Source organism: Mytilus edulis, chromosome 14 (assembly GCF_963676685.1).
Source record: "Mytilus edulis chromosome 14, xbMytEdul2.2, whole genome shotgun sequence".
Taxonomy (NCBI): domain Eukaryota; kingdom Metazoa; phylum Mollusca; class Bivalvia; order Mytilida; family Mytilidae; genus Mytilus; species Mytilus edulis.
The window spans coordinates 15,317,373-15,343,995 of NC_092357.1; the positions used below are offsets into that span (position 1 = coordinate 15,317,373).

The following is a 26,623-nucleotide window of genomic DNA, read 5'->3' on the forward strand; positions in this document are numbered from 1 at the left end:
TCAATATATCCATTTTTATTATGTTCTACATAAAACGTTTTTTTGAGACTGCTGCAGCTATGGATTAACATTATACCAATCCTAAATGAACATTATTTAGATCTTTTCTATGACACTTTGTACAAGATGAACATATATTGATATGGCTGTCACAGTGAAAAGAACATCAGGGATAAACCAGCCATCACAATAATTATATATTCATAATATCTATTCATATATATGTATCTAGAAAGCCTTATTGCGGTTAAGCTAAACGTAATGAGTATTAAAATATGAGTTTTTGTTTAAATTGAATATAACTTACAATGGCTAATTTGAGAATTCAGAAGGTATTTTTCTGTGTGAATATGAGCTAATATAAGATGCAGTGTTTTGCTATATGAAAAAACAATGATACTGTCATTAAATATGTATTGAATTTGAGAATTAACGGCAACAAAGGGGTATATGGTGCAAGATTGATGACACAATGTCGCGACATATATTTTTAAAATATGAAATAGAAAAGAAACGTAGTTGGTTCGAAAACTAGCTGTTGACAATCTTAGTTTGTTTAATTTAACATGTTATAATGGTTTACTTTTATAAATTGTTATTTGGATGGAGAGTTGTCTCATTGGCACTCACACCACATCTTTCTATATCTTTTAACGTTTTAGAATAATGGGTCCTTTCACTTTATCATTCCATCATCACTGATAAGTAAAAAAAACGTGCGTCTAGCATAAAAAATATCAAGCCAAGTTTCTATGACCAGCCTAGTTTCTATGACCAGCTCAGTCACATTTACTGAAATCATTAGAATAAAATTAAGCGTCTGTTTCTTCTTCCAAATTTTCCAGTGTCACCGCGAATCTTTGATTATCTAGAAAGAAAATATAAAAGCTCGTTTATAGAAACAATGTTTGTTACCAGTTTGTAGAAACTAAATAAATCAACTGTATTTTTTTCCAAGCATGACCACGAGCTTGACATATTTATGAAATACCTGTGAAAATGAAAGGCTATTTATAGATCTTCAGATATATTTTAATTTGTTGTAATGTATGATGTATAGTGTCATTGGTGCATATTTCACATCTTATGTATTTTGAAGGTAGAATGCATTCTAACACTTTAAGTTCATACTAGATTTTTGTGACATGGTGATGACTGCCGTACCCCTATTTTTACAATTTTACCTATTATGTCTGTTTTGTTGACGCATCGTTGTAAATATAATTGAATTTAACGCGACAGTTATACAAGTGAGAGGTTTAGCGCTATAAAACAAGGTTCAACCCACCATTTTCTACATTTGAAAATGCCTGTACCAAGTCAGAGGTATGACATTTCTTAAGCATGTTAAGGCATGATTAAAATTGTTGTTTTATACCAAGATAATACAATTAAATAATGAAACGGCCTTTCATAAATGTTTCTTTATTCTTAGATATAGGAAGATGTGGTGTGAGTGCCAATGAGACAACTCTCCATCCAAATAACAATTTGTAAAAAAAGTAAACCATTATAGGTCAATGTACGGCCTTCAACACGGAGCCTTGGCTCACACCGAACTACAAGCTATAAAGGGCCCCAAAATTACTAGTGTAAAACCATTGAAACGGGAAAACAATATTGTATTGTTTTGTTTTTTTCTGTCTGTTTTTAGGAGGGGATCATTACTTACTACCTAAACTGCTATCACGATTCCTGTTCCGAAATTTCATCAATTGTATCACACCGACGATGGCAGCGACAAGGACTGCAATGGAACCAATGGCTGTAAAAACTATTTCTATTGTCCGTGTAGCTAATAAATAAATTGTAAATATCATGTAATACAGTTAATCATGCTTCATATATAAACTGACACCTTGATTTCAACTATGATATGTATGAATGTCAGTTAAACACTGCATTATACAAATAAAATAATATTATTATAAATTTTTCATTTCAGTTCAGCATCATTGCTTTAGATCCTGCAAACGGAGTATTAATTTCTAATTTGATAAGAATGTAAGATAGTTCTTGTCCTCCGATACATGTCATGATTTTTTTTTAAAGGGATTTACTATTTATATAGAAGCTTTTGCATTACTTGTTCTTAAAAATTTGATGTAATTGCTTGGAAGTATTTACGAACACAATTATGATCTGTTTGAATGTTTTCGACGATGGGTTACAAATAACAACGGATATATACCATATGTCGAAACCATGACGCGATCCTCTTTTCCTTGAAAGCGGTTTTACGGAATGCTAATCCCTATTAATTTTGTACCTGAAATTAGTTACGCAAGAGATGCCAATAATATAGCCGAAACGTCTCACTCTTTCCGAATATATGGGTTCACTCCATCGTCCATCGTGTTTTAGATGAACTTATGAATGTTGAGTGCCTCATAGGAATTATCTCTTTCTTGTCATAATGGTATTGTAACCAAAAACACAGTTAAGGATGTACGTATACGCTTCTCATGTGTTTTTGAATAATAATAAGATATTCGGAACCCTCCAGTTAAATTTATGTAGAGTAGATAAATAATATTGTCCGCTTAACTGTTCTTTTCATACTTAATTGCATATAGTTTTAAAAGCCATGTTTTAAAAACTTATAAAATCCTTTTTATTTTTCCAAAGATAAATGCAAATGTGAAAAGGTATGACATATTTTGAGAGCATCAGTTCCCTCAAATTGTCTTTTTATTATATCTGAAAAACAAGTACACATTTTTAATATTTGTTTCTACTATTATATTTAGTAGCATTATTCATATTCCACTCTTTTAAACAGTTCGTTATTTTGAAAAGAGAAGCGAAGATCCTTAATTATAAAAAAGAAGATTTGGTATGATTGCCAATGAGACAACTCTCCACAAGAGACCAAAATGACACAGAAATTAACAACTATAGGTCACCATAAGCCTTCAACAATGAGCAAAGCCCATACCACATAGTCAGCTTCAAAAGGCCCCATAATGACAATGTAAAACAATTTAATGTTCTTTTATAATTGGATTTAGATATGCGTTCATTTGAATACTGATATATGTATATTACCTCCAGATTCAGAATCAGGCAACTCTATCTTTAGATTTGCGTTGTTTTCCTTATAAACTGAAAAAGAAATGAAAAGATTTGCAAAACATGACCTTAATATAAACACGTTAACATGCATGTGTAACTATATATATATCGATATATGTTTTTAAATAATAATAAGATATTCGGAATCCTCCAGTTAAATTCATATAGAGTAGATAAATAATATTGTCCGCTTAACTTTTCTTTTCATACTTTATTGCATATTGTTTTAAAAGCCATGTTTTAAAAACTTATAAAACCCTTTTTATTTTTCCAAAGTTAAATGCAAATGTGAAAAGGTATGACATATTTTGAGAGCATCAGTTCCCTCAAATTGTCTTTTTATTATATCTGAAAAAACAAGTACACATTTTTTATATTTGTTTCTACTATTATATTTAGTAGCATTACTCATATTCCACTCTTTTAAACAGTTCGTTATTTTGAAAAAAGGAGCACAAAACCAACAAAAACTGTCCTCTCACAAGACATCTTCGTTCAAAGAAACATCCTTTTGATAATGTTACTTTCCAAATCATAAAAATCAACACCTAGTGGGACACCACGGCGAGAAGGAGAAGAGAAAACTTTTGGATCCACCAACTCCACACTTTAGAACCTGATGGTCTTAACGAAAAAGACGAGAAAAGATACAGGAAAGATAAAGAATAATTTAATACATAGCATCGTCCTTTTTATCCTGTAATATTGGCCAATGGACGTTGCTAACTTCAACTACCAATTATGTATTTTCAAGGCAGCTAATTTCAAGTTCAACATATACATTGAGCTGCAAACGTTTATTATCATCTACATCTGATTTCACCTGGATAGATGCACGCTTGATAAAGCTATTTGGTCTAGCGAAATATTGCGTTTATTTTCATCATTTTGTAAATATTTTAAACATTCTTATATTTACATACTAAATAGTGTGTTAAAATTACATTAAAGGAATCTATAATTTAATTTGTGTAATTGAATTAATCTCTGTACTGATTAATCCACACTCCCATAGATTTGTAGGTCATGTGCTGCTATTTATAGGCACTTATATATATATAAATATATCTGAAAATTACACCAAACAGTGTTAGAATTAGATTTTTCTGCTGACAAATTTTTGTCCATCCCAATGCGGGATTCGAACTCACACCTTTGATACACTACAGCACCTATCGCTTGGCCTCATGTCCAGCGCTCTAGACCACAGGACCACATCCGTTATATAAAAAATATAACTTCAATATTCGTAGTGTTACCTTGTCACGGAAGGCAAATATAGCGATAGACATAAAACATGTGTTTTAAGCGTGTGAAGATGTTATTTTATTATTTAATACACATATATATTATATATATATAATATAAATCTAACACTTTTGGGTGTATTTTTCAGACTTATATATATATCTTTATATATATATATCAAGATTTCATAGTAAGTAAGAGAAAAACCTGTTAATGATATTGGTTCACTCCATCCTTTTCCTATCTCATTTACAGCATAACATATATAGTTTCCTGAATCTGAAATTTCAGTTCTTTTAAAAATTAAAGACGGTATTTCTACCGTTATTCCGTCACTTCCAGTTGCACCTTCATTTAAGATAACAGTACTGTGTAGAGATGTTTTGCTCCAGTACACTAAACCATGCTTAGGATGCGCTTTGACTGTGCAAAGAAGTGTAACCCCTTCTCCTTGTTTGATTGTATATTGTGATAAACCAATGAAGACTTCTGGGATTCCTACAATATAAAAACGTCTTTGTATTTTTACCGAACGTAATTGTATAATGTATTAAATCTTTGCCAAGCACATATGAAATGAATATGGTCAAAAATTGTTTCGAATAATAAAAATGAAGATTCAATATGATTTCATAATATGATAACTTTCTACTAGAGACGAAATGACGTGGAAATTAGCAACTTTTTGGTGTGTGTTTTTTTTTTAACAGAATTGAACTGCCATTCAATATTAATTCTTAAATAGTTTTAAATATCTGTCAGATTAAGAAAATATCTTGAACTGACTACTTTTAGAGCTCAATATATAAAAAAAAGGAATACCTCAAATTAACTATTATTGTTAAATTTTACAAATATTTGCTTCAACGATTTCAATTAACTACAAAATGTAGATTCTTTTTTTAAATGGTGAAAGAAAGAAATGAAAATTACACTGATTTTCTTTAAATCTTAAAAATATATTTATTACATATGAACGTATTAAAACAACATTTAATCTTTCAACATTATCTTTGTCGGTAGAAAAATTAATTTACAAAAGTTTATTGCAAAACTGAACCTGTATTGCTTTCATTACTTTACGTCTATGATTCCTGTTTTTCATATTCAATAGTTTACTACACCGTCTTAGTTTTGATAGTTGTTGAAGACTGGTTTGTTTGCTTTATGTGTTCAACTTAAATCGTTGTTGAATAGTATGCCTTTTTGCATATTTATGTTCAGTATAACGTTACGCATATCAGACAGGTGAATTATTCTCAAAAAATTAAGATACAGATAATATACCTCCATTAACATGAAGTTCTATCTGTTGGCTGCTTCCAATACCGATCATGTTTTTTGCCATACATGTATAAATACCAATATCAGATGTTGTAACAGTATTGATTGTCAGCGAGGGAACATTCACCGAAGCACCCCGTACACCAGATGTTTCTTCGTTTATGGTCCGTATGAATCCTGTCGCATTGTGTATCCAAAAAACCTCTGTATGTTTAGGGGTGGCGTTAACAAAGCATTCTATTGTGTGTTCATACCCATAATTTGCAGTATATGAGTCTGTTGCAACGGATAGTTGTGGAATATCTGTAAACATCAATTGAAATTAATCTTAAAATCAATTTTGTGTATACACCCTCTACAAACTAAATTAGTCAAACATATTGACTGATTGTATTAATGCCAGAACTACGATTGGAAACCCAGTGAATCAAGTGCTGTTGTATGGCATGCACATTTAGTCTTCGGTAAGTGATTTTCTTTATTAGTTCGTATTGTCTTTATTGAGAGCCGTGGTGTAGTGGTTAGTGCATCAGACTACTTGTACAAAGGTTACTGGTTCGATTCCCGTTCCGGGTGAATTTTCGGCTCTCCCTTGACACCATTTGCGAGTATGGTCTTGAGGAAACGATGATAGTCCGTCGGAAGGGGACGATAAATGGCTGACCCGTGTTAAGAGAGAGCCATATCACTTGCACGTTAAAGACACTCTTGTAGATTTCGAAAAAGAGCTGATTAATGCCGCTACAAGGCAGCACTCGCACCCACAAAGTGGAAAGGGATTAATATAAGTTGCAAAACTTGTTTCCCAATCCACTATAAATAAATATGGTTAAATTGAATTATTGGCTTTAACAAGCTGCCAGTAACTGCGAGTACTCTCATACTTGTACTTAGTGGGGGTATTTTGTTGGGATGTCCACGTTTCCAGTCACGTCCCCTCTTTGTTATATCATATGTGTTTCTATTTGTATCCATCTGATGAGTTCAGCCTTTTAACTGACTTGTACACTTCGTTTTTATGTCATACTGTTACACCACTGTATCGGGTTAGGAGGAAAGTTGGGATCCACCTAACATGTTTAACCCCGCCACATGATGTATGTAAGTGCCTGTCCCAAGTCAGGGGCGTGTAATTCAGTGTTTGTCGTTTTGCTTGTTGTTCATTTATGTTTTTTTAAATTAGATTAGGCCGTTAGTTTTCTCGTTTGAATTGGTTTACATTGGCCATACGGGACTTTTTATAGCTGATTATGCGGTATAGGCTTTGCTAAGTGTTGAATGCCGTAATGTGACCTATAGATCTTAATTTCTGTGTCATTAATTAATGTTTTTTTGTAAAGAGTTGTCTCACTGAAGAAACATGTATTGTCGAAATGCGCATCTGGTGCAGGAAAATTGGTACCGTTCATATTATTACTACTACTGGGTCGATGCCTCTGCTGGTAGACTGTTAGTCCCCGAGGGTACCACCAGCCCAGTAGCCAGTACCGAAATGAAAATACGGATTTTTTGTGTTATTAAAATTTGCTGTTACAAAATGTTAGAAATTATTATAAATTAAGGAATCTATCTCCCTCATGCAAAGCTCTGATTCCTTTCAAGGATTTAGCTACACTTTTTGACCTTTTGGATTATAGCTCTTCATCTTTTAAATAAGCTTTGAATTTCAAATATTTTGGCCACGAGCATTACTGAAGAGACATGTATTGTCGAAATGCGCATCTGGTGCAGGAAAATTGGTACCGTTAATGTTATTACAATCATACCATATCTTCTTTTTTTATATTTTAAACAATCAATTATTTGCCCTGTTTATAAAGATTATGATAATAATAAAAAACCGACAAGAGCTACGTATATCTGTAACATACTTAATCCTCTTTCTGTAACAATAATATAACATTTTCAATTGGTTTTCTTTTGATAGGAGCCCGAAAGAGCAACACTAATTATTTGTATTGATATAACTCTTATATGTCTATTTTAACAAAAGTAATATTTACCGCCTATCACTATCAAAGATGATGATAAACTTGATGCATGGCCAATAGCATTAATAGCAAAGCACCAGTATCTACCAGCATCGCTTTTTGCTGGATGTTCAATTGTTAATGACGGCGTTTCGATAGTAGATCCAAATATTCCGAAAGAACCATCAGTTATTGTGAAGTTGATATCGTTCTTATTCTTGATCCAATAAACCATATTTACAGGCGGTTCCGCTGTAATTGTGCAATCTAGAGTAACCATTTTACCATGAACTGTTATGTACATAGCGTTACCTATTTCAACCTTTGGCAATGCTAAAACGAAAAGTAGTGTATTACACATGTTACACCATGTACAATGAATAGAGGCATAACAAAAATTCTACGTTGTGTTGTAGAAATCATCAAAATACTATAGTTTAAACACCCTCAGACCAGTATGTTAAGGTTATTGTTTTGTCATATAACTACTAAAGTTGCAGATTGTGTTACTCTGTGAACGTTCCTGATGAAGATGATCTAGAAACGCGCTTTAAATGCATATATAAAGTGTTGGTTTTATTCAATACAAGAATTGATATCGCAACTGTCATACTCTTGACTAAGTACAGGCTTGTAATTGAATAAAAATTTTAACAATTTTGTGAACCTACCTCCTTCAACTTTAAGTTGTATTTGAAGACTTCTTCCAACACCAACGGGATTCACTGCGTGACACGTATACATCCCAGTATCCACTGTAGTAGCATATAGTATAGTCAATGACGGTACTTCTAGTGAGCAACCACGTATTCCAGCTGTTTCAGATGTTATCAGTTTAGATCCATTATTAACTCTTTTTTCCCAGTACACATCCGTTGGTTTTGGTGTTCCCGTTATTTGACAAGTTAACGTAATGTTGCTGCCGAAATAAGTTAAATATTCATCACGCAAAATTCCAGCAACCGGAAGTTCTGCAATAAAAACAATAAAAACGCACTTTAAAGCTTAATTATACTCTTTATTGTGTGTCTCATTATACAACTATCGAGATATGGCTAGGAATTTAGGGATCTAAATGACATAAGTTTATCTCAATTTCTTGAACGTGTATTATTTGTCTTTATGTCAATTGTTCTCGGACCCGCTTTTAAGTTGCTTGTATGATCAATTTGACTTTTATGTATTGCTAAAAAAAGTCTCTTTTAGGTTTAAAGAACAATTTTCTTCTTTCATTATGATATCATATGAATACTTCTGTTTGAAACTGAATACCTGATAATACTCTGAACTATACATTCCTCTCGGTTCAATCAGGGAACTTTTGTATTTTTATCTTGGGTCATTATATTCAAATTGAATTACAAATTCGACAAAGCCGATCTCCAAAGTCATCACCAATATTTGGCGATTTGATATATTTTTTTAACTATAAGATATGATTTTGTTGTGAGATATTTCCACCAGAATACTGACTTTGACTAAATTAACTGACTATTTTTGACTGGATCTGTTTTTGAATAACACATTAGATATGTATATATGTATTGGCTTCAAATTCGACTCAAATTTAGTACTTTTATTCATGTCACCAAACTGTTTTTATTTATGATCATGTTGCTACGAAACAAATTTGAAAAAAATGGCAATCAATCTTAAATTCATTACTTTATTAGATACTACAGTTTAAGTGAATGAATCTAAATGATAAAACACAGATAGTAAATATTGTTTCTAAAGGTAAGTTGTGTGTCATGTAAACCATTCTTTTACCTCCAATAACAATAAGCTGTATCTGCTCGCTACATCTCGTCCCAAGAAGATTTATAGCACACAAGATGTAGAATCCGATATGGAACTTTGTTGGATATACAATTGTCAGTGAAGGGACTGTTACATTACCCCCTTCCATCCCAACTTTTCCTTGTTTAATACTTGTCGTGTTTTCATGAGGTTTGAACATCCAATACACTTCCAATAGAGATGGTTCACTTTCAACAGAAATGTCTATTGTAACGTTCATTCCAAAAAGTGCTTCTATGTATGTTTGATTTGGTTGGCTTATAATAGGAGCATCTGGAATTTCACATCAAATTAATTAAAGAATATTAGCACATGTTCGTTATAAAACAATAATAAAAACAAATAATGAACATACATATTTGTTTTTTCGTAAATCGTTTTGTATGTAAATGCAGCTGTTTTGGTTTATTGTTATTTTGTTATTTTGTTTTACTATTTGCCATATGAGGCTTTTTATGTCCTCTTATGCGGTGAAGATTTAAATCAGTGTTAAAAGGACTTAAAGATAGTAAGGTGATATTATATTAAGTCGCTTTCGTCTTCGTCATGGGTTCTCTAGTATATAGTTGTGAAATAAGCAATCATTCAATCATAACACAATTCCTTTTTGTTTTTTGGAATATCATCCAAGTCGTTTGTTTGATTAGTAATTTTCGATTATATCTTAATGCAAACATGGAAGGAGCCACTTACATTCGTTTGAAATGTTTGTGAATTTGATTTTGCAACTTGATAAGGTACTTTCCGTTTTTATTTTTCCGTGGAGAGTTCAGTAGGTTTTTTTTTTTTTTTAATTTGTAAGAAACCTTTAATAAAATCATGAAAACTACCAAGGCCTCTATTTCTTCCAGTATTAACATAAACAGTACCATTTTTTTTCAGCGTAGATGCTCATTTCAAACATCATGTCTTTTCAGTGATGCTCGAGGCCAAAAAAATTAAAATTCCAAAGCTTATTTAAAGGATGAAGAGCTATAAAATTAAAATGACAAAAAAGTATGCCAAAGCCTGCCAAGGAATCAGTTCTTTGCATGAGTGAGATACATTTTATATATTTTAAATACACAAACTCTATTTAAAAGCTTCATTTGTAGAACATGTAAAAGTGGTGTGTTTCTGTTCAAAATGGTATGTCCATCCTTTCTACATTGTACTATGACGATTACATTGTATTAGTTGAAAGTGTCGTTAAAATAGTATTCTAATTACGCTAACAAAGCCGTGTTCTAATTCGCACAAAATATGTTCACATCGAAACGCGCGTCTGGCGTATAAAATTATAATCTTGGTACTTTTGATAACTATTTACACCACTGGGTCGATGCCACTGCTGGTGGACGTTTCTTCCCCGAGGGTATCACCAGGCCAGTAGTCAGCACTTCGGTGTTGACATGAATATCAATTATATGGTCATTTTTATAAATTTTCTGTTTACAAAACTTTGAATTTTTCGAAAAACTAAGGATTTTCTTACCCCAGGAGTAGATTACCCTAGCCATATTTGGCACAACTTTTTGGAATATTGGGTCCTCAATGCTCTTCAACTTTGTATTTGTTTGGCTTTTTTAACTATTTTGATATGAGCGTCACTGATGAGTCTTGTGTAGACGAAACGCCGAGGGTATCACCAGGCCAGTAGTCAGCACTTCGGTGTTGACATGAATATCAATTATATGGTCATTTTTATAAATTTTCTGTTTACAAAACTTTGAATTTTTCGAAAAACTAAGGATTTTCTTACCCCAGGAGTAGATTACCCTAGCCATATTTGGCACAACTTTTTGGAATATTGGGTCCTCAATGCTCTTCAACTTTGTATTTGTTTGGCTTTTTTAACTATTTTGATATGAGCGTCACTGATGAGTCTTGTGTAGACGAAACGCGCGTCTGGCGTATAAAATTATAATCCTGGTACTTTTGATAACTATCGCACAAAATTAATGTTCGTATTCTTGTTATTTCCTTCGATCCTGATGAATATAAATGGCGTGATTACGCTGGGGTCACACATTCACGATTTTTAATGCCGTCCTTGTTAGGAGCATTCCCTATAAATATTCTTAAAAGTCTGATCAAGATCTTGTTAATCGTGACTGGAAATTCAAACTTTTATCAAGATTTGTAAAAACATTTATTTAGTCACGACAACAATCAGATATTGTTCAGGAAGTGTCCAAATTCAGTCGTTTCCATCAGAAATTGTCACGATTATTCCTTCCTCAATCCGGTTCTAATCCGATTTTCCCATGGTAAAATCGAATCTATCCCGACACCGTCCCGATCCTGACGCTTGTGATCCGACAGACATCAGCCAGTGACCAAAGAGTAAACATACGCTGACGGAAGATATCCGTCAGAAAACTGTCGCCATATTTGGGACGATCAGGAACTGTCGGAATGCAATCCTATCACAGTCTGATCAACTGAATTGCAAACAGCTTTGTCTGAACTCAGTTGTATCGTGTCTTGTAATTGTCGGTACTCAGACGAGGGTATTATTGCCGAATTTTGTATAAATAACGGGACTGTTTCAGAAAGGATTCGTCCATTCGGGATGCAATTTGGTCTCAATCGGCAAAAAACGGCAATGACAAATCTCTCCAGATCATGCCCGTTCCAAAGGACACCGTTTAGAAAACACAGAACATTGTTACGATTTTGATCCGATACAGCAGAATCTGTCAAGAATAACCACGATTGTAATTCGGGATGCACCTAATTGTCGGGGTGATTGGCCGACCGCTCCAATCCGTAGGAATCTGTTACGAACGTATATTACAGCATTCAGGCAATAATAGGACATTCCAGTTCATTGAGGATAGTAATCTGACTTTTTAACTTGTCGTGTCTTCGCGCTGTCTGATCTCAAACGGGAGCAATAATCGGCACTGTGTGAACCCTGCATTACACAATTGACTCCTGGTAGTATCTTTGGTGAGTTTATTTATATACATGTATATTCGCTGCTTACATAATCTCTATCATATATGTCTGTCAAAACATCATACATTTACCCTGGTATTAGTTTTTTTTTTTTAAACTGATTAAATATGAAAGTGTAATGTACGTACTTCATGGGGAAGCAAGAACAGCCAAAGACTAAAAGGGGATTATTGTACGCTTCGACCTATAGAAATATCGTATTGTCTTTTCGATATAATATTGCATATCACGCTTTATGTTCATTTTAACACGGGTAGGCATTATATTTGACCCCATTTTACACCTTGCTAACGCTCAGTGTAAAATATGAACAAATATAATGCCTATCCATGTTAAAATGGGCAGAGAGCATGCCATGAAGGAATTATTTCTTAAGTTAAGAGAAAAAATGAATACTAACCCCCAATGACTACTAGATTTGTTTCAAAACTCTTTCCAGTTCCAATTTTACTTCGGGCACAACATATGTACGTTCCTGCATCCGCAATACTGACATACTCTATTGTCAAGGACGGATTATCAACAGACGCACCTGATATTCCCGACAATCTTCTATGAAGAATCGATAATCCCCCGTCTACATGCCTTTCCCAAAAAACTGACAAAACTGGAAACCGGGCAGATCGAATTTTAGATTTCATTTCGATCGATTCTCCAAAAGATACTTTGTACAGACGTTTTTCAATTTTTACAACTGGAACATCTAAAAAAGGGAATTGTTTAACCTCAATCCTTAAGAAACAAGTATGTCCAATCAATATGATCTTCAGTTTATAAAAGTAGCAACAGTTTTTAAAAGTTATCAACAAAATAAAGTAATCAACATTAATTTTGGTTTCATTGTATAAAGATTTGATTTCTTAGCTGCAATTTATGTACATGTATGATATTTTCCCTGTAGTACTAGACACAAATGAGACTTATTCATGCCAAATATCTTTTTATTAAAAACATATGTAAATTCCGCACATTTATTATATGTACCTATGACCTCGCATGTCCATTTAGATTTCGCGGTATTTCATCGACATTCAGTATTATCATTGGTTTGAGTCTCGAAAACACATTTCTTGCAAAAGAGCTTTACCATGCCTGATCTATTATATTAATAAAAGGGGGTCCAAATGTGTTTGCTGTTGTCTGTATTATTCCATAGGCTGTAAAGCTTTCATTAATGGTTCTTGTTTTTACTTTTTGCTACTCGTTTGAAGTGAAATCACCAAAGATAGATTAATTGCATCCCATTGTTACAATTTAGAAGAATGGTATTCAAAATTATCGAATGTAATAGAGACTTCGTTCTTTCAATTTAACTGGTTACTAACAACATGTAGTTTTATATATGTTTTTGTATCGCTAAGAAGTAATTAATGTTTTATTGTGGGTTCTTTTTTGTTTGGGTTTCTGTTGCTTTTAATGGAATCATTCTTTATTCATTAATAAGAAATTAGGTGAAACTCCTTTTAGAAAATCTAGTGAATATACCTTTGACAACTACCATAATGACGTTTTCACTCTCCGTCGTTCCGTCCATATGTATAGCAATGCAGCGATAATTTCCTGAATCAGAATACGTTAGGTTCCATATCAAAAGAGACGGATAATTTAGAGTGCTTCCGCTGTACTTTTTATGATTTTCAGATGCATCAATAAACCTTGTTAAGTTTGAAAACTGGCTTTGGAAAATCCATTTCACTACAGTTAAGTTATCATCAGTTTTAACATCAGCCATCAATTTAACGTTGTATCCTGGTGGCCAAATATTTGTACGCCTTATACTGTACACGTCTACTGTTGGCTTGGAAGCTGTTCAAATATAGAAATACATATGTTATAATTTATAAACATCCAATTTTAAATCAGTTGACCGGTTTCTTACACAGCTTTTACTTTCTTAAAGAAGTACGGCCACGATGGTTTTTAAAATCACGCTCTTCCACCATATGTAAACACCAAAACCAAGATTGTGAATCTGCAAAAGTATATACATTCAACAAGTGTGATGTCAGTTATTCCTTTAAGGTATGATATTGTGTACGTTTTTAAGTAAATTACCTGGGTTTTTTTGCATTGGGTAGGACATATTTCCTTCTGTCCACATCCTTTGTTAGTAAAGATGTATATGGGTCAGATACACATTCTAACAAAATTTGCAAAATACTCCTGAGAGGCAGTCAAATTTATAAATCAAAAATAGATAAAAACTAAATTATCTAAGCCATGGCTAAAAAAATTATAATTGTCCTTGCATTAGATCTATGTTGATTGAGGCACAACATATTACAAATATTACAACAAATAGTAAAAATGGGGTTTTTTTTTCTCTATCAGGGTGCACACATATTGACATCTTAATTGATCTTGTACATTATAGATGTATAATTTATTTTTACTTTGCAGATATTTCTATATATTTTGTCATCAAATCTGTATTTCAATTTTATAGTTTTAAGGACTTAATGGAATCAGTATGCAGTATGCAGTGTAGGTTTTGCTAATCATTGAAAGCCTCATCATCAACAAGTGTGTAAACATATATCATAAATATAAAACATATGTGAAAGAGGTGCGACAGATACTATAGAAAAAAACTGACAACTCTATGATTAAAATTGAAATAGAAAGACAGACAACAATGGCACACAAGACACAACATATAAAACTAAAGATTACATGTACTCATGAAAACAAGAAAAAAAGCAATCCATAATTACCTGTGATTGTACCTACATACATCGAAAACCAAATCCATGAATACATAATTTTTCATTGTATGGTTCTGAAAATAAATTCAAAATATTTACCACTTATTAGAACCGTATGATGATACAAAGTCACCTTTCACTATATTTCATTCACTGTTATGTGATTAAAATTAATCGACAAAATAATTCACATAACAATGATATGATTGGTTTTTAAACGAGATGGTATCTAATTGCAAGCTCTTTATTGATGCTAAATCGAAACTAAAAGAGATTGGATTTTCAAAAAGGTATATATTTTTAGATCTATGTAATACTCAAAAGTCTTGATCAGGTTCTAAATTTAACTTAAAATATGATAAAAGGAAAACAATCAATCGACTTAAAGCGAAGAAAAGAACATGATATTTCCTACGTTTTCTTTTTAAAATTTAATGGATGACCTTTGTCTTTTACATTAAGTTTTAAATTACTATACTCAAACAAGTATACGGTGTCAAGACGGTCTTATTTCGATATATTTTTTTTTATTGAAATTACCAATTACTCTGTCTTGTTTTCTTTAATGGCTACATTTTAAATGATAAAGTTCCTTTTATCCTATAGATTAGCTGTGATGATTGAATTGATTCTGTTACATAGATTTTTGGTGAAAACGCAGGGTTTTTACACTTTGTCTTAGAAAGTCCCTCAATATCTTCCTAAAAATCAAAAAGAACAATTTGCTTGCTTATTATTAATTTCGCTTTACGTCAAACATTTGAAATTTGGAAATCGACCCGACAAAATTAACATGTTGCGATGAGAGTATTCCATAAATGACCGTATTTACCGTCTTTCTGAGTAACATAGGTTATATTAATTTTTGTGATGCTCTTATTATTGTTGAACAAAAACTGTTAGTTTAAACACTAAATATGAAACACAGTAATGATAAGTGTAAAAATATATAAAACGTTTTGCGTGCTGATAATTAGTGATATTGATATTAAAGTAGATCCTACCTGTTTAAATTTTATAACCTAACATGTTCATTGTAAATTTTGAATAATATCTATTACTCTGCTAAATAAAGACACCGCATGCATCGGTTCATTGGTGTCATAGAAGTTATTTTTAAAATAGTTAAAATCACAAAGTATAGGACAGTAATACTCAATGGATAAGTTCCGTTCAATATTTATTATCCGTCCCTGATCAGAAAAAAATCGAAAGCAAAGTAAAGTGAAGACCTGGAATGTATAAGAATTTAGATAGATGATAAGTGGATGACAAAGAGGGAAGGCATATCATAATACACCAAAATAAATATATGCCTCGCAGGGAAACTTGAGTTTTTTTTTTTTTTTTTTTTTTTTTTGTTTGGTTTTATAATTCAAAACATTCAACAACAAAGACAATGGTAATGAAGAAGGTAAGTTTGATTATATAATATATGTCTTCTTTATATAAATATATACTAGCCTGTACAATCGATAAACATATATGATTTTAAAGAGTGATGGTTGATCTTAACAGGGGTATCCTGGGGTATTTTAATTTTAATATTGGGCATAGGTGACCAAGTCGTCGCACTATTGTATCAATAGCCAGTGAATACTGACGTTGTGAGTAGTCAGGAATGCGCGTAGCGCATGATTTGATTTAAAGTACCGGTCGGACACAAGCTGAATATATTTCAATATTTAAATTCTTGGATCAAATTAGTTATTCAATTTTTTAAATTGACCATATACATGAAAAAGTCAAAAGTCAAAGGAACTATATTCATTTTGACATAGCGTCATTGCCATTGTCTCGACATCACCGATAATTGTGACATCAGAGATGTAAAATTTTTAAGGGTATTAACATGTGAAATGATATTTTTTTAATATAAAGGCACTGCTATATGTCCGGCTTGGTACAGGATATTTGAAGAAAGTTGTTGGGTTAAATCCGGTTTGATGTCTAGCAAAACCACACGCTTCACGGCAATGTTTAAAACACTGTCATAAACAACAACATCAGATAACAGGTATAGACAACAAACAAATGCAAGAACACTCAGAAAAAATACATAAATCGGTACGTAGTCATATGAATTTTCGACATTTTAACTACAGAACAACAACGAATACTTAAATCTACCGTCGACCGTACCGTCACAGGTGAACTTTAAAATAGATTAAAATAAATTGATATTAAGTTTGTAAAGGTGTTATATGTTAAAAGTTGGAAAAATAATCAATTGCTTTAATAACATAAAAGCATTTAAAAGAAGACACAAACTGAGAAAGAAGTAATATAAAGTATGGAATACAATGTAAATCATCATTTTCAAAAGACGAAAGGACAATAACAAAGATATTTTGCCATTTAGTGGGAGATTTTAAGGAAATAATTTTGCAAATCGTGATACAAGCATGAAATGTTAAAGATGCCAAACATGACGTAGGTAACATGTTAAATATAAACATGTGATGAGTATCAAAGCAGCAAGCTACTACATTTTTTTTTCGATTATGTTACCTTTATATTTTATTAAATGGGAAAAGTATGAATACACCAAAACAAATAAAAACACATTTTGAATATTTATATAAATAACAATGTGCATAATTTTGTTTTTCATGTAATAAAAATCTGATTTTAAAAATGATGAAAGTTTCTATTACAAAAATCTAACTTAATCATTGTAATTTATATTTGTTGAATTGTTGTTAAGCCTTAACATATTTTTAAACCGTATTTGCAGAGAGAAAAACCTTTATATAGATTGTTTTGTATTCATGCCATTGTACAGTGCATTTTTCAGGTCAGTGAAGGTAAGCAAATTCAGTCAAGTTACGATGGAAAATGTAAACTAATAACAGTGTCATAGTATTTTCTATTCAATTGTATTTTAATGAAATATTATAGTATGCATATAATTTCATTTTGAAGTTGTAGTTTAAATAGCGACCATTGACGATTATTTAAATCAAAGATTTAAACAAACTAAAACGCAAAAGAAATTACGTTCATTTTTATTTTTTTTTTTTTTTTTTTGTCGTTCTAAAAACTTGATTTAAGGACTTATGACATTTGATTGATTTATCGTCTAAATATCTTTGGTCATACATAGGATAATGGTAATCATTGAACATATAATTGTGAATAGCTCTGCTCTGATTGCATGTATAACCCTACCATTTCTAATGACTCTTCAAACAATATCATAATTTTCCATTTTAGTGTTCACAAATAATGTGGACGCAATAAAATTGAGATAGAAATCGGGAATTTGTCAGAGTGACAACATTTTGACCAAAGAGCAGATAACAGCCGAAGGCCACAAATGGGTCTTCAATGAAGCGGGAAAAAAAAACGGAGGCGTACTTCAGCTGGCCCCTAAGCAAAAATGTGTACTAGTTCAGGGATAATGGACGTAATACTAAACTCCTAAATATATAAAAGAAACTAAAATTGGAAATCATACAAGACTAACAAAGGCCAGAGGCTCCTGCCTTGGGACATGCGCAAAACATGCGGCGGGGTTAAACATGGTTTTTTTTATAGATCTCAACCCTCCCCTATAATTCAAGTCAATGTAGAAAAACAAACACACCAATACGCACAATAAAACCCAGTTTAAAAGAAGTCCGAGTCCGATGCCAGAATAGGTAACCAAAGATACTAAAAAAAATGACAATGATACATCAATTAACAAAAGACTACTAGCAGTTACTGACATGACAATTCTCAATATAAAAATATCATGTACTGTACCATATGATATTCATAGTATCCATATCAATTTATGATGTCAATTTATTATCAAAATACGTTTAGGATGCAGTAACACTGGTAACAATGATGATATTATGGGGTTGTAAACACTATTTAATATGTGTTAGGGGGGAAAGTGATCACTTTACCGAACATGACACACATCTGAAGCTATTATCAGTTATTGAATAACCAATGGTAAGGGATACATAGACAAAGCATCTTAGAATGAAGACAAGAAAACGTAAATTTCTTTTTGTCTTTCGTTTTGAAGACAGTGGTACGCATGTTCAACTGACATCTGTGAAGTATGTCATCTCTGTGTAAAAAGACCATTTAGTATTGGCTATAGACATCTGTATACCATATCTCCTTATTGTATATGAATATTGATGTTGTACTTGTTCATTTCAAAATAAGACGATGTGGAATGATTGTCAATGAAACCGCTTTTCAAATTTTTGATTTTAAACATATTTCATTCATTAAAATATGAAAAGGATTAAGCAACAGGCACAGCCTATACAAGCTCTCTACATAATACATGTACAAGGTATAATTCAATTATAACAACTGTATTAAAGATAATGCAATATAGTGTAACATGCATGCTACTTATGAGCACACACGAGCAAATATATGTTAACAGCGTTTACTAAATACAAAGTACTATATGATTAAACACATTTTTTGTAGAGGTTATTGATGTGTAAACCGGGGCGATTAACTCACAAACTGAATCAAAGTCCAAAGGACTTTTATGTAAAGTTTGTGAGTAAGAGCCCCGGTTTACACATCAATAACCTCTACAAAAAATGTGTTTAATCCTTATAATTCTTTAGCCAAATATTCGCGATTTTTTATTTATATTTTTTTTGTGTAAAGGCTACTATAATAACAATCACATTCTCAACTGACAGGTCGTAACTAAGGAGTTGACCGCCATATTGCCTTTCTAAAATCCAAATATGTTCTATAAATGCAACGAAAATTAAAATAAAATAGCACCTACCTCCAAAATGTCATTTTAATGAGTAATTATCCGAATTTAAAGTGTACACGTAATGAAATAATATTTCCCTTGAAAGTTTTTATTCGTATGACGTTGTGTTTTGCTATGAAGAAATGTGCCAAATCATTCATGAATTTTCGCGGAATTTTATTGAAATTTTATTTTTATACATTTTTCGAAACTTTAGTGCATTTATTTTATTATTTTTTTGTCATATATGCAGTCCTCTCAAACCGTATTTTCTTGTTAATTCGACCTGTTGATACTGTTTATAATGCTTTTTGTTATTTTATATTTATATGGGTCTTGTCTATATACCAGCTTTGATTATTTGGAATATCTTCTAATTTTCACTTCTTCTTACTACATTTGTATAAACTTCAAGATTTACCTGTATTATTAAAATCGTTTTTTTTTTCAAAAGTGATTATTTCTGAAGGGTTAAATATTTCGCAGTAGTGTCTCGCCATGGCTTTGTTTGGACTTGTTTGTTTGCTTTTTGGCCTTGAATGTTTGTCCCTAATATTTTATTAACTGTGCATTGGCATTCAGATATCGCAGATCAAATTTATTCGTTCATAGAGCATTAATTTACGATTTTTGATTGAGTTAAGCCTGTCAATTGATATTTTATCGTGTGTCTTTCTATGTTGTGATGTTATGCTATTGTTTCAGAAAAAAGGGAGAAGGTTTGGTACAATTATAACGTTTAATCCCGCTGCAAATGTTTGCACCTGTCGTAAGTCAGGAATCTGATGTACAGTAGTTGTCGTTTGATTATGTAATTTATACATGTTTCTCGTTTCTCGTTTTTTTTATATAGATTAGACCGTTGGTTTTCCCGTTTGAATGGTTTTACACTAGTAATTTTGGGGCCCTTTACAGCTTGTTGTTCGGTGTGAGCCAAGGCTCTGTGTTGAAGGCCATACATTGACCTATGATGGTTTACTTTTTAAAATGTAATTTGGATGGAGAGTTGCTCATTGGCACTCACACCACATTTTCCTATATCTATTAGAATAGAAACAATTGTTATGCATTTGTTTTTTAATCTCAATTTACAGAAAATCCCAGTATCACTGCAAGAATGTGTATCGCGCATGAAAAGATTACGAAAGTAGTGTTGGTAACTTGGTTTTTCGATGTGAACCAAGAGAAAATTTCTTATTGACCAATCCATTTCCAATATTTACAGATATGCAAATCATATAAGAATTATATTTAAATATATAGGCAATTAATCATTAGCTGTTTAAAGTACCTTGAAACATGCAAATATCATTTATAAGTCATTAGAAATATGTATATGGCTTTAAAGATGCACTAAGCTTGTTTGGGGGAATAGATGAATTAATGTTGGAGTGTAGGAGAAAAAAATAGAAAATAAAAATAAATGAAACAAAAATTAAGTAAGTTTCAAATAAAACGTTGAGTGTCATTGATATATTTCTGAACAGATTTAAAAATATCAATACTCATATCATATGAAAATAATCTGTTTCCAAAAAGTAGTATAATTCAATTTTTATGTCAACATTATCATCAATGGAGTAAATGGAATCAAGAAAGATCAGTCTTACATCATTATTTTTAGGGCAATTAAACAGAAATGTTGGTTATCATCAACAGGATTGTTACAGTTTGCACAAAAAGTGTTCTCAGATAAGAACTGATTAAACAAATGAGATTTAAGATTGCTAGCATTATTTCTGAGTTGACAATGACTTATATTAAGTTTCCTTATCCCTTAACTGCTTTTCAAATGAAATTGATATACGCAATTATATCTTACATTACGGCCTTGGATAATGAGTAAAACCCATCTGTATAGTCGGCTGTCAACCTCACGACATAAAAAAAGTAAAACAGTTCAAACAAGAAATCAAACACCCTAACTTATAATAATACAAATACGATAATGATTTCATGAATACCGTTTTAACCTTATTTTTAATTGATTCCAGCCTCAACACCTTCAATAATTGTCGATAAAGACATCTTTTATCCAGATTATGGATCAAAACTTGCGATCGACGCTACAATATCTACAAATTTAACAGTTCGGAAAATCTACTGGATACGGAACTCAAGTGGAATCATAACAACATTGGAACATGGGCTGTCTGGGACAGATGGAATAACTGCTGATAATCCTGGATTGACTCTTTCAAAGGTTACGGACATTGATAACGGATTATATACATGCATTGCTGAAAATTACGAAGGAATTGGGTTTAGCAAGACTGTCAACGTGACTGTAAATGGTGGTATGTAAATATGACAGATGTTATCCATTCGTTTGATGTGTTTGAACTTTTGATTTTGCCATTTGCTAAAGGACTTTCTGTTTAGAAATTTCCTGGGTTTCCTTATTTTTGCAATTTTACCTTTTGAATGTCAGATAGATAATTATCAAGGAGGGACAAAGGATACCAGAGGGACAATCAAACTCATAGATTGAAACTAAACAGACAACGACTTGGCTGACAATAAAAAAACAAACAGACAAATAATAGTACAGTAGACACCACATGGAAAAACTAAAGACTAAGCAACACGAACCCCACCAAACACTGGGGGTTATCTCAGGTGCTTCGAAAGGGTAAGCAGATCCTGCTCCACATGTGGAACCCGTCGTGTTGCTTATATTATTACAAATTCGGTAAATAGCCTAATTCGGTAGGTCACGTTCGTGAAAAGGGAAGGGTATTTTGGTTACAACATCGGTAACATATCCGATATCATCTGTGAAATGGTTATTCTATAACGGTCGGCCAAATCTTGATGGCGTCCGTAAAATTTACGAAGGGATGATTTCAACTTCACCATTTGGAACTCTTGGTTTAATAGCTTTCTTGCCCTAGCTTTCTGATCCTGCTCCAAATAAGGCATTCGCCGTGTTGCTTATGTTATTACAAATCCGGTAATTCGGTACTTAAACTGATGTCTGGTTTCACTCTTGTTTCTTCTAGTCAATGCAACATTTGAGACAACGTATAGTTTTAAGAAATTGATAAAGGAACGAAATTCGTTCTGAGAAGAATTGTTTGCTTATTTGATAGTTCAAAACATAGACAATTAGCAGATACTAACAAGTTAAAAGTTTTAATAAGAGTTGATATCTATCAAATCTATAAATTTCCATTCGGCCTTATTATAGTTCTAATATTTCCATAGTACGTTTTCGTTTCCTAGATATGAGTAAATAGATGTGGTATAAAGTGCCAATGAAAAAACTCTTCATCAACATCCCATTTCGTGAAAGTAAACTATTATAGGTCAAAGAACGGTCTTTCACATAGAACCTTGGCTCACACTGAACAGCAAGCTATAAAGGACCCCAAACATGACTAGTTTAAAACAGGAAATACAACAGTCTTATGTATATAAAAAAAACAAGAAACGAAGGACACTTATGAACCACATCAACAAATGACAACTACTCAACACCATGTTCCTATCTTAAGACAGGTGTAAACATAAGCAGCAGTTTTTAACGATTTTATAGGTAACAACCTTCACTTATATCTGAAATAGTAGTGTTACAAGACAACATAAAATAAAACACTATAAAATATCACTTGAAATGGCTTTACTCAATCAAACGACATATTAAGTAACAAAAACAAGTGAAATTAATGAACAAATAAATTTGATCAACGACACATTATAAATACAAAATTAATTCGATAAGCTTTAAGGTTGGAGATGTTGGACAATATCAGAAAGACAACAATAACCTTGGACAAAATGCATCTAAATAAAATATCGAACATAAGTATAAATAGTGTTCTAACGTATACAGTCACGCAGTATGGAAATATCTTTTACAAAATAAATAGTTTTGTTGTTCATAGTCCGAAAACAGAAGTGAAAATTGTTGTCATACCAAACACTTATCAAAGCTGATATGTATTAAAAATAGTAAGACAAGATATAACACTCAATACGTAAACATTAAGTAACAAAAATTATTATGTTTATTATTATTGTTATTATCATTTTACTCTTTAATCACCAGTTTTCTTATTATCATTAATATTGTTATTATTGAAGGAGCTCCATATGTCGAAGCAGTCCAAACAAGTTACTCTGTGCTGTATGGAGATCATGTTAAAATAAAATGCCAAATCTCATCTGTTCTTCGATTGATATTTGTTACATGGCAAAAGGAAAACAATGGAGTCCTAACAGTTTTAAATTCTGGTGCAGTAGGAACGAAAGGAATAAGTAAATCTGATCCGTCAGTAATTATTCCTACTACAAGTTTTTATGATTCGGGTAACTACACCTGTTTTGGATACAATAGCGCCGGTGTAGGAAAGAGCAAACCCATTTCCTTAATGATTCATGGCGGTAAGTACATTTAAGAAATAGAGAGGTGAAAGATCCCAGAGGACATTCAAGCTCATAAGTCGAAAATACACTGACTAAAATAAAAACAAAAACAACAGTACACAAATCACAGCAAGTCTATAGGCTGAGCCCACCAAACATTAGGAATGATCGCAGGTGGTGTGGAAAGGTAAGCAAACCCTGCTAGTCATTTGACACCCGTCCTGTTGCTCATACGAACTTATAGTACATGTAGTAACTTACCGTTTAATACCAGTTTGTTTAAGTTTAGGATATCTGCTTGTCATGTTTTGGATTTTTTGTCAGATTTTCGAAATCCCCTGGTTTTATTCCTTTGAATGATTTTGCCCATTGACCCCCTTTTTTCTTTTTATAATGCTTTTACATGTATAATTATAAGCCATTTGTAAGAGTCTTATAAAATCTTATTTACTTTTTGATAGTTTTTAAGAACTTTAACTGGTCAATGATAAAGCTAAGAAAAATCAAGAGAGGACAGTTTCCCGCCAAAATTCCAATGGCTTATATCTCGAAAACAAGCACATTGACTCCTATATTTTTTTTTTTTTTTTTTGCTTTTTTGATTCCTCAATTAATTCCCTATCAATATATACTAGTGTTATGGACAGCTATTTATTTTGAAACTGAGCAGCAAACTTCCCTAAAAGGACATTTTACTAGGGAAATCTTAGATTCAATAACATATGATATTGATAAAGGTAATCAATTTCCAAAGTGCTTGACAAATCATTTTTCGCGTCTTACTCTACATATCATTTAAATCTAGGTGCGCAATTTTGTTTCAAACTTGTGTTACTTCAGCATTGACAGTAATGTGTTGACCATCGTTGGATTGTTATGATTGCATTAGAGTAAATTTCACTACCTGTAAATTGCAACCGCTTTCATACTATTTTGACTAGCGTGATTCAAATCTGTCTACCATGTTTGAAACTATGTTATAGAAAAGGGGCGAAAGATATCTGAGGAACATTCAACTTCAAGGATCGAAAACAAATTGACATCGCCAAGGCTAACAAAGAAAAATACAAATAGACAATAATAATACACAAGACACACCATAGAAAACTTAAAGACTAAGCAACACAATAGTATTCATGCTTAACATCAGTCTGAAGAGTTTTTGATTTTATTTTACATTATCGATACTTTATGCTGTGAATTGACTAGTCTACGTTGAGAAAAAAACAGAAAATCAGTGGTTAGATTGTCCACTCCAAATCACAGACACATGACTTAGTTTGCCATCAGAGTCTGATTGTTGCTATTATTCGAAATACCTTTTGAATTTATATTATGAATTGAAATCGTGAACTTATATCACATTAACTTGGATATCGACTAATTGAAGCTATGAGTCAAGATAAAACAAATCAGATTTAATCCGTTTACATTTTGAATTGATATTAAACGAACTTGATCGGGATAAGTTCGTCGATCACATATACAAAGGTAATGATTTCTTACGCGGGACGCTCGTTTCACTCTGCACAATACTCATCAATAACGATCGAATAACAAAAGTTGGTAAGCCCAAACACGTACGTCGTTGGGAAAAAATGCAAAACAGTATGTGATATCCGGACAGTTCATCTTTAATTTTTACAGAGGAGAAAAAACATAGTGTTTCGCAAAATGCATAAAAAAAATAGTGTTAAAGAACAAGTACATAACATGAATGTATCAACTAAATTTTATAGCGAAAAGGTAAAATCACAAAAATACTGAACTCCAAGGAAAATTCAAAAAGGAAAGTCCCCAATCAAATGGCAAAATCAAAAGTTTAAACACATCAAACGAATGGATAACAACTGTCATATTCCTGACTTTGTACAGGCATTTTTTTATGTAGAAAATGGTGGATTGAACCAGGTTTTATAGCTAGCTAAACCTCACACTTGTATGCCAGTCGCATCAAATTCCATTATATTGTCACCGACGAGTGAACAAAACAAACAGACACAATAGGTAAAAATGTCAAAAATAGGGGTACATCAGTCAACATTGTATTATCATCTTAATCACTATAAAAACAACAAATGTAACGAAGAAGCACAAAAAGGCATACATCAAATTTACCATCCTCATTATGCATATATCTTACAATTTTATTTATCTATGCACCCATAAAGGATGGAAGGTTTTAAGTACTGGTGTAAAATTGCGCGTTTGAAATTCGCACAGGTAGACATAAAATAATTTTGTCGTTCAAAGTATGACGGGATACATAAATATAGTCACGTAAAATAGATATGTAACTGAGGGGGTCGGTGACGACACCTCCCGGGACGTGTAGTGGCCAGTACTTCGCCCCTTATTCGACCACCGGGATACCCGATATCAGACTATGGCTTAACAACAGACAATAAATCAAATGAACTATATTTTATTCACAAATGTACAATAATTGCATGAATTTAAACAAAGTCGGATAAACAAGAGTCAGAAAACTTCTTAAA

The 26,623-nt window shown here is 32.2% G+C and overlaps 2 protein-coding genes across 4 annotated transcripts in view; one reads left to right on the forward strand and one right to left on the reverse strand.

Annotated features, from left to right (window-relative positions):
- On the reverse strand, window positions 1-16,097 carry LOC139503821 (hemicentin-2-like). Of its 3 annotated transcripts, XM_071293753.1 has the most exons (11): window positions 16,030-16,097; window positions 15,035-15,099; window positions 13,806-14,126; window positions 12,721-13,023; window positions 9,348-9,650; window positions 8,249-8,548; window positions 7,611-7,910; window positions 5,611-5,910; window positions 4,531-4,821; window positions 3,049-3,105; window positions 1,098-1,795 (listed from the first exon to the last, which is right to left on the reverse strand). In XM_071293753.1, the coding sequence occupies exons 2-11, from the start codon at window positions 15,078-15,080 to the stop codon at window positions 1,665-1,667; spliced, it is 2,352 nt and encodes a 783-aa protein (XP_071149854.1). In that variant the 5' UTR covers window positions 15,081-15,099; window positions 16,030-16,097; the 3' UTR covers window positions 1,098-1,664. The 3 variants fall into 3 exon arrangements, with proteins under 3 accessions (XP_071149855.1, XP_071149854.1, XP_071149853.1); XM_071293754.1 differs by lacking the exons at window positions 1,098-1,795; window positions 16,030-16,097 and adding an exon at window positions 1-868 and having other exon boundaries at window positions 15,035-15,206; XM_071293752.1 differs by lacking the exon at window positions 16,030-16,097 and having other exon boundaries at window positions 1,100-1,795; window positions 15,035-15,206.
- Window positions 16,088-26,623, forward strand: part of LOC139503823 (immunoglobulin superfamily member 10-like) — a 21,394-nt gene continuing 10,858 nt past the window's right edge. Inside the window, exons 1-5 of the mRNA XM_071293755.1 lie at window positions 16,088-16,336; window positions 16,384-16,439; window positions 17,763-17,832; window positions 21,752-22,054; window positions 23,844-24,143. Coding sequence (XP_071149856.1) covers window positions 16,425-16,439; window positions 17,763-17,832; window positions 21,752-22,054; window positions 23,844-24,143 — 688 coding nt within the window. The 5' untranslated portion in view covers window positions 16,088-16,336; window positions 16,384-16,424. The remainder of the gene's footprint in view (window positions 16,337-16,383; window positions 16,440-17,762; window positions 17,833-21,751; window positions 22,055-23,843; window positions 24,144-26,623) is intronic.

What these genes read in the sequence shown, in the direction of transcription:
- LOC139503821 (XM_071293753.1), bottom strand. Translation starts at nt 15,080, where the DNA reads ATGTATTCATGGATTTGGTTTTCGATGTATGTAGGTACAATCACAG. An exon ending in GTATGTAGGTACAATCACAG is followed by an intron (nt 14,127 to 15,034) that starts GTAATTATGGAT and finishes ATATTTGAACAG; the next exon opens with CTTCCAAGCCAACAGTAGAC. An exon ending in ACAACTTAAAGTTGAAGGAG is followed by an intron (nt 7,911 to 8,248) that starts GTAGGTTCACAA and finishes TTTTCGTTTTAG; the next exon opens with CATTGCCAAAGGTTGAAATA.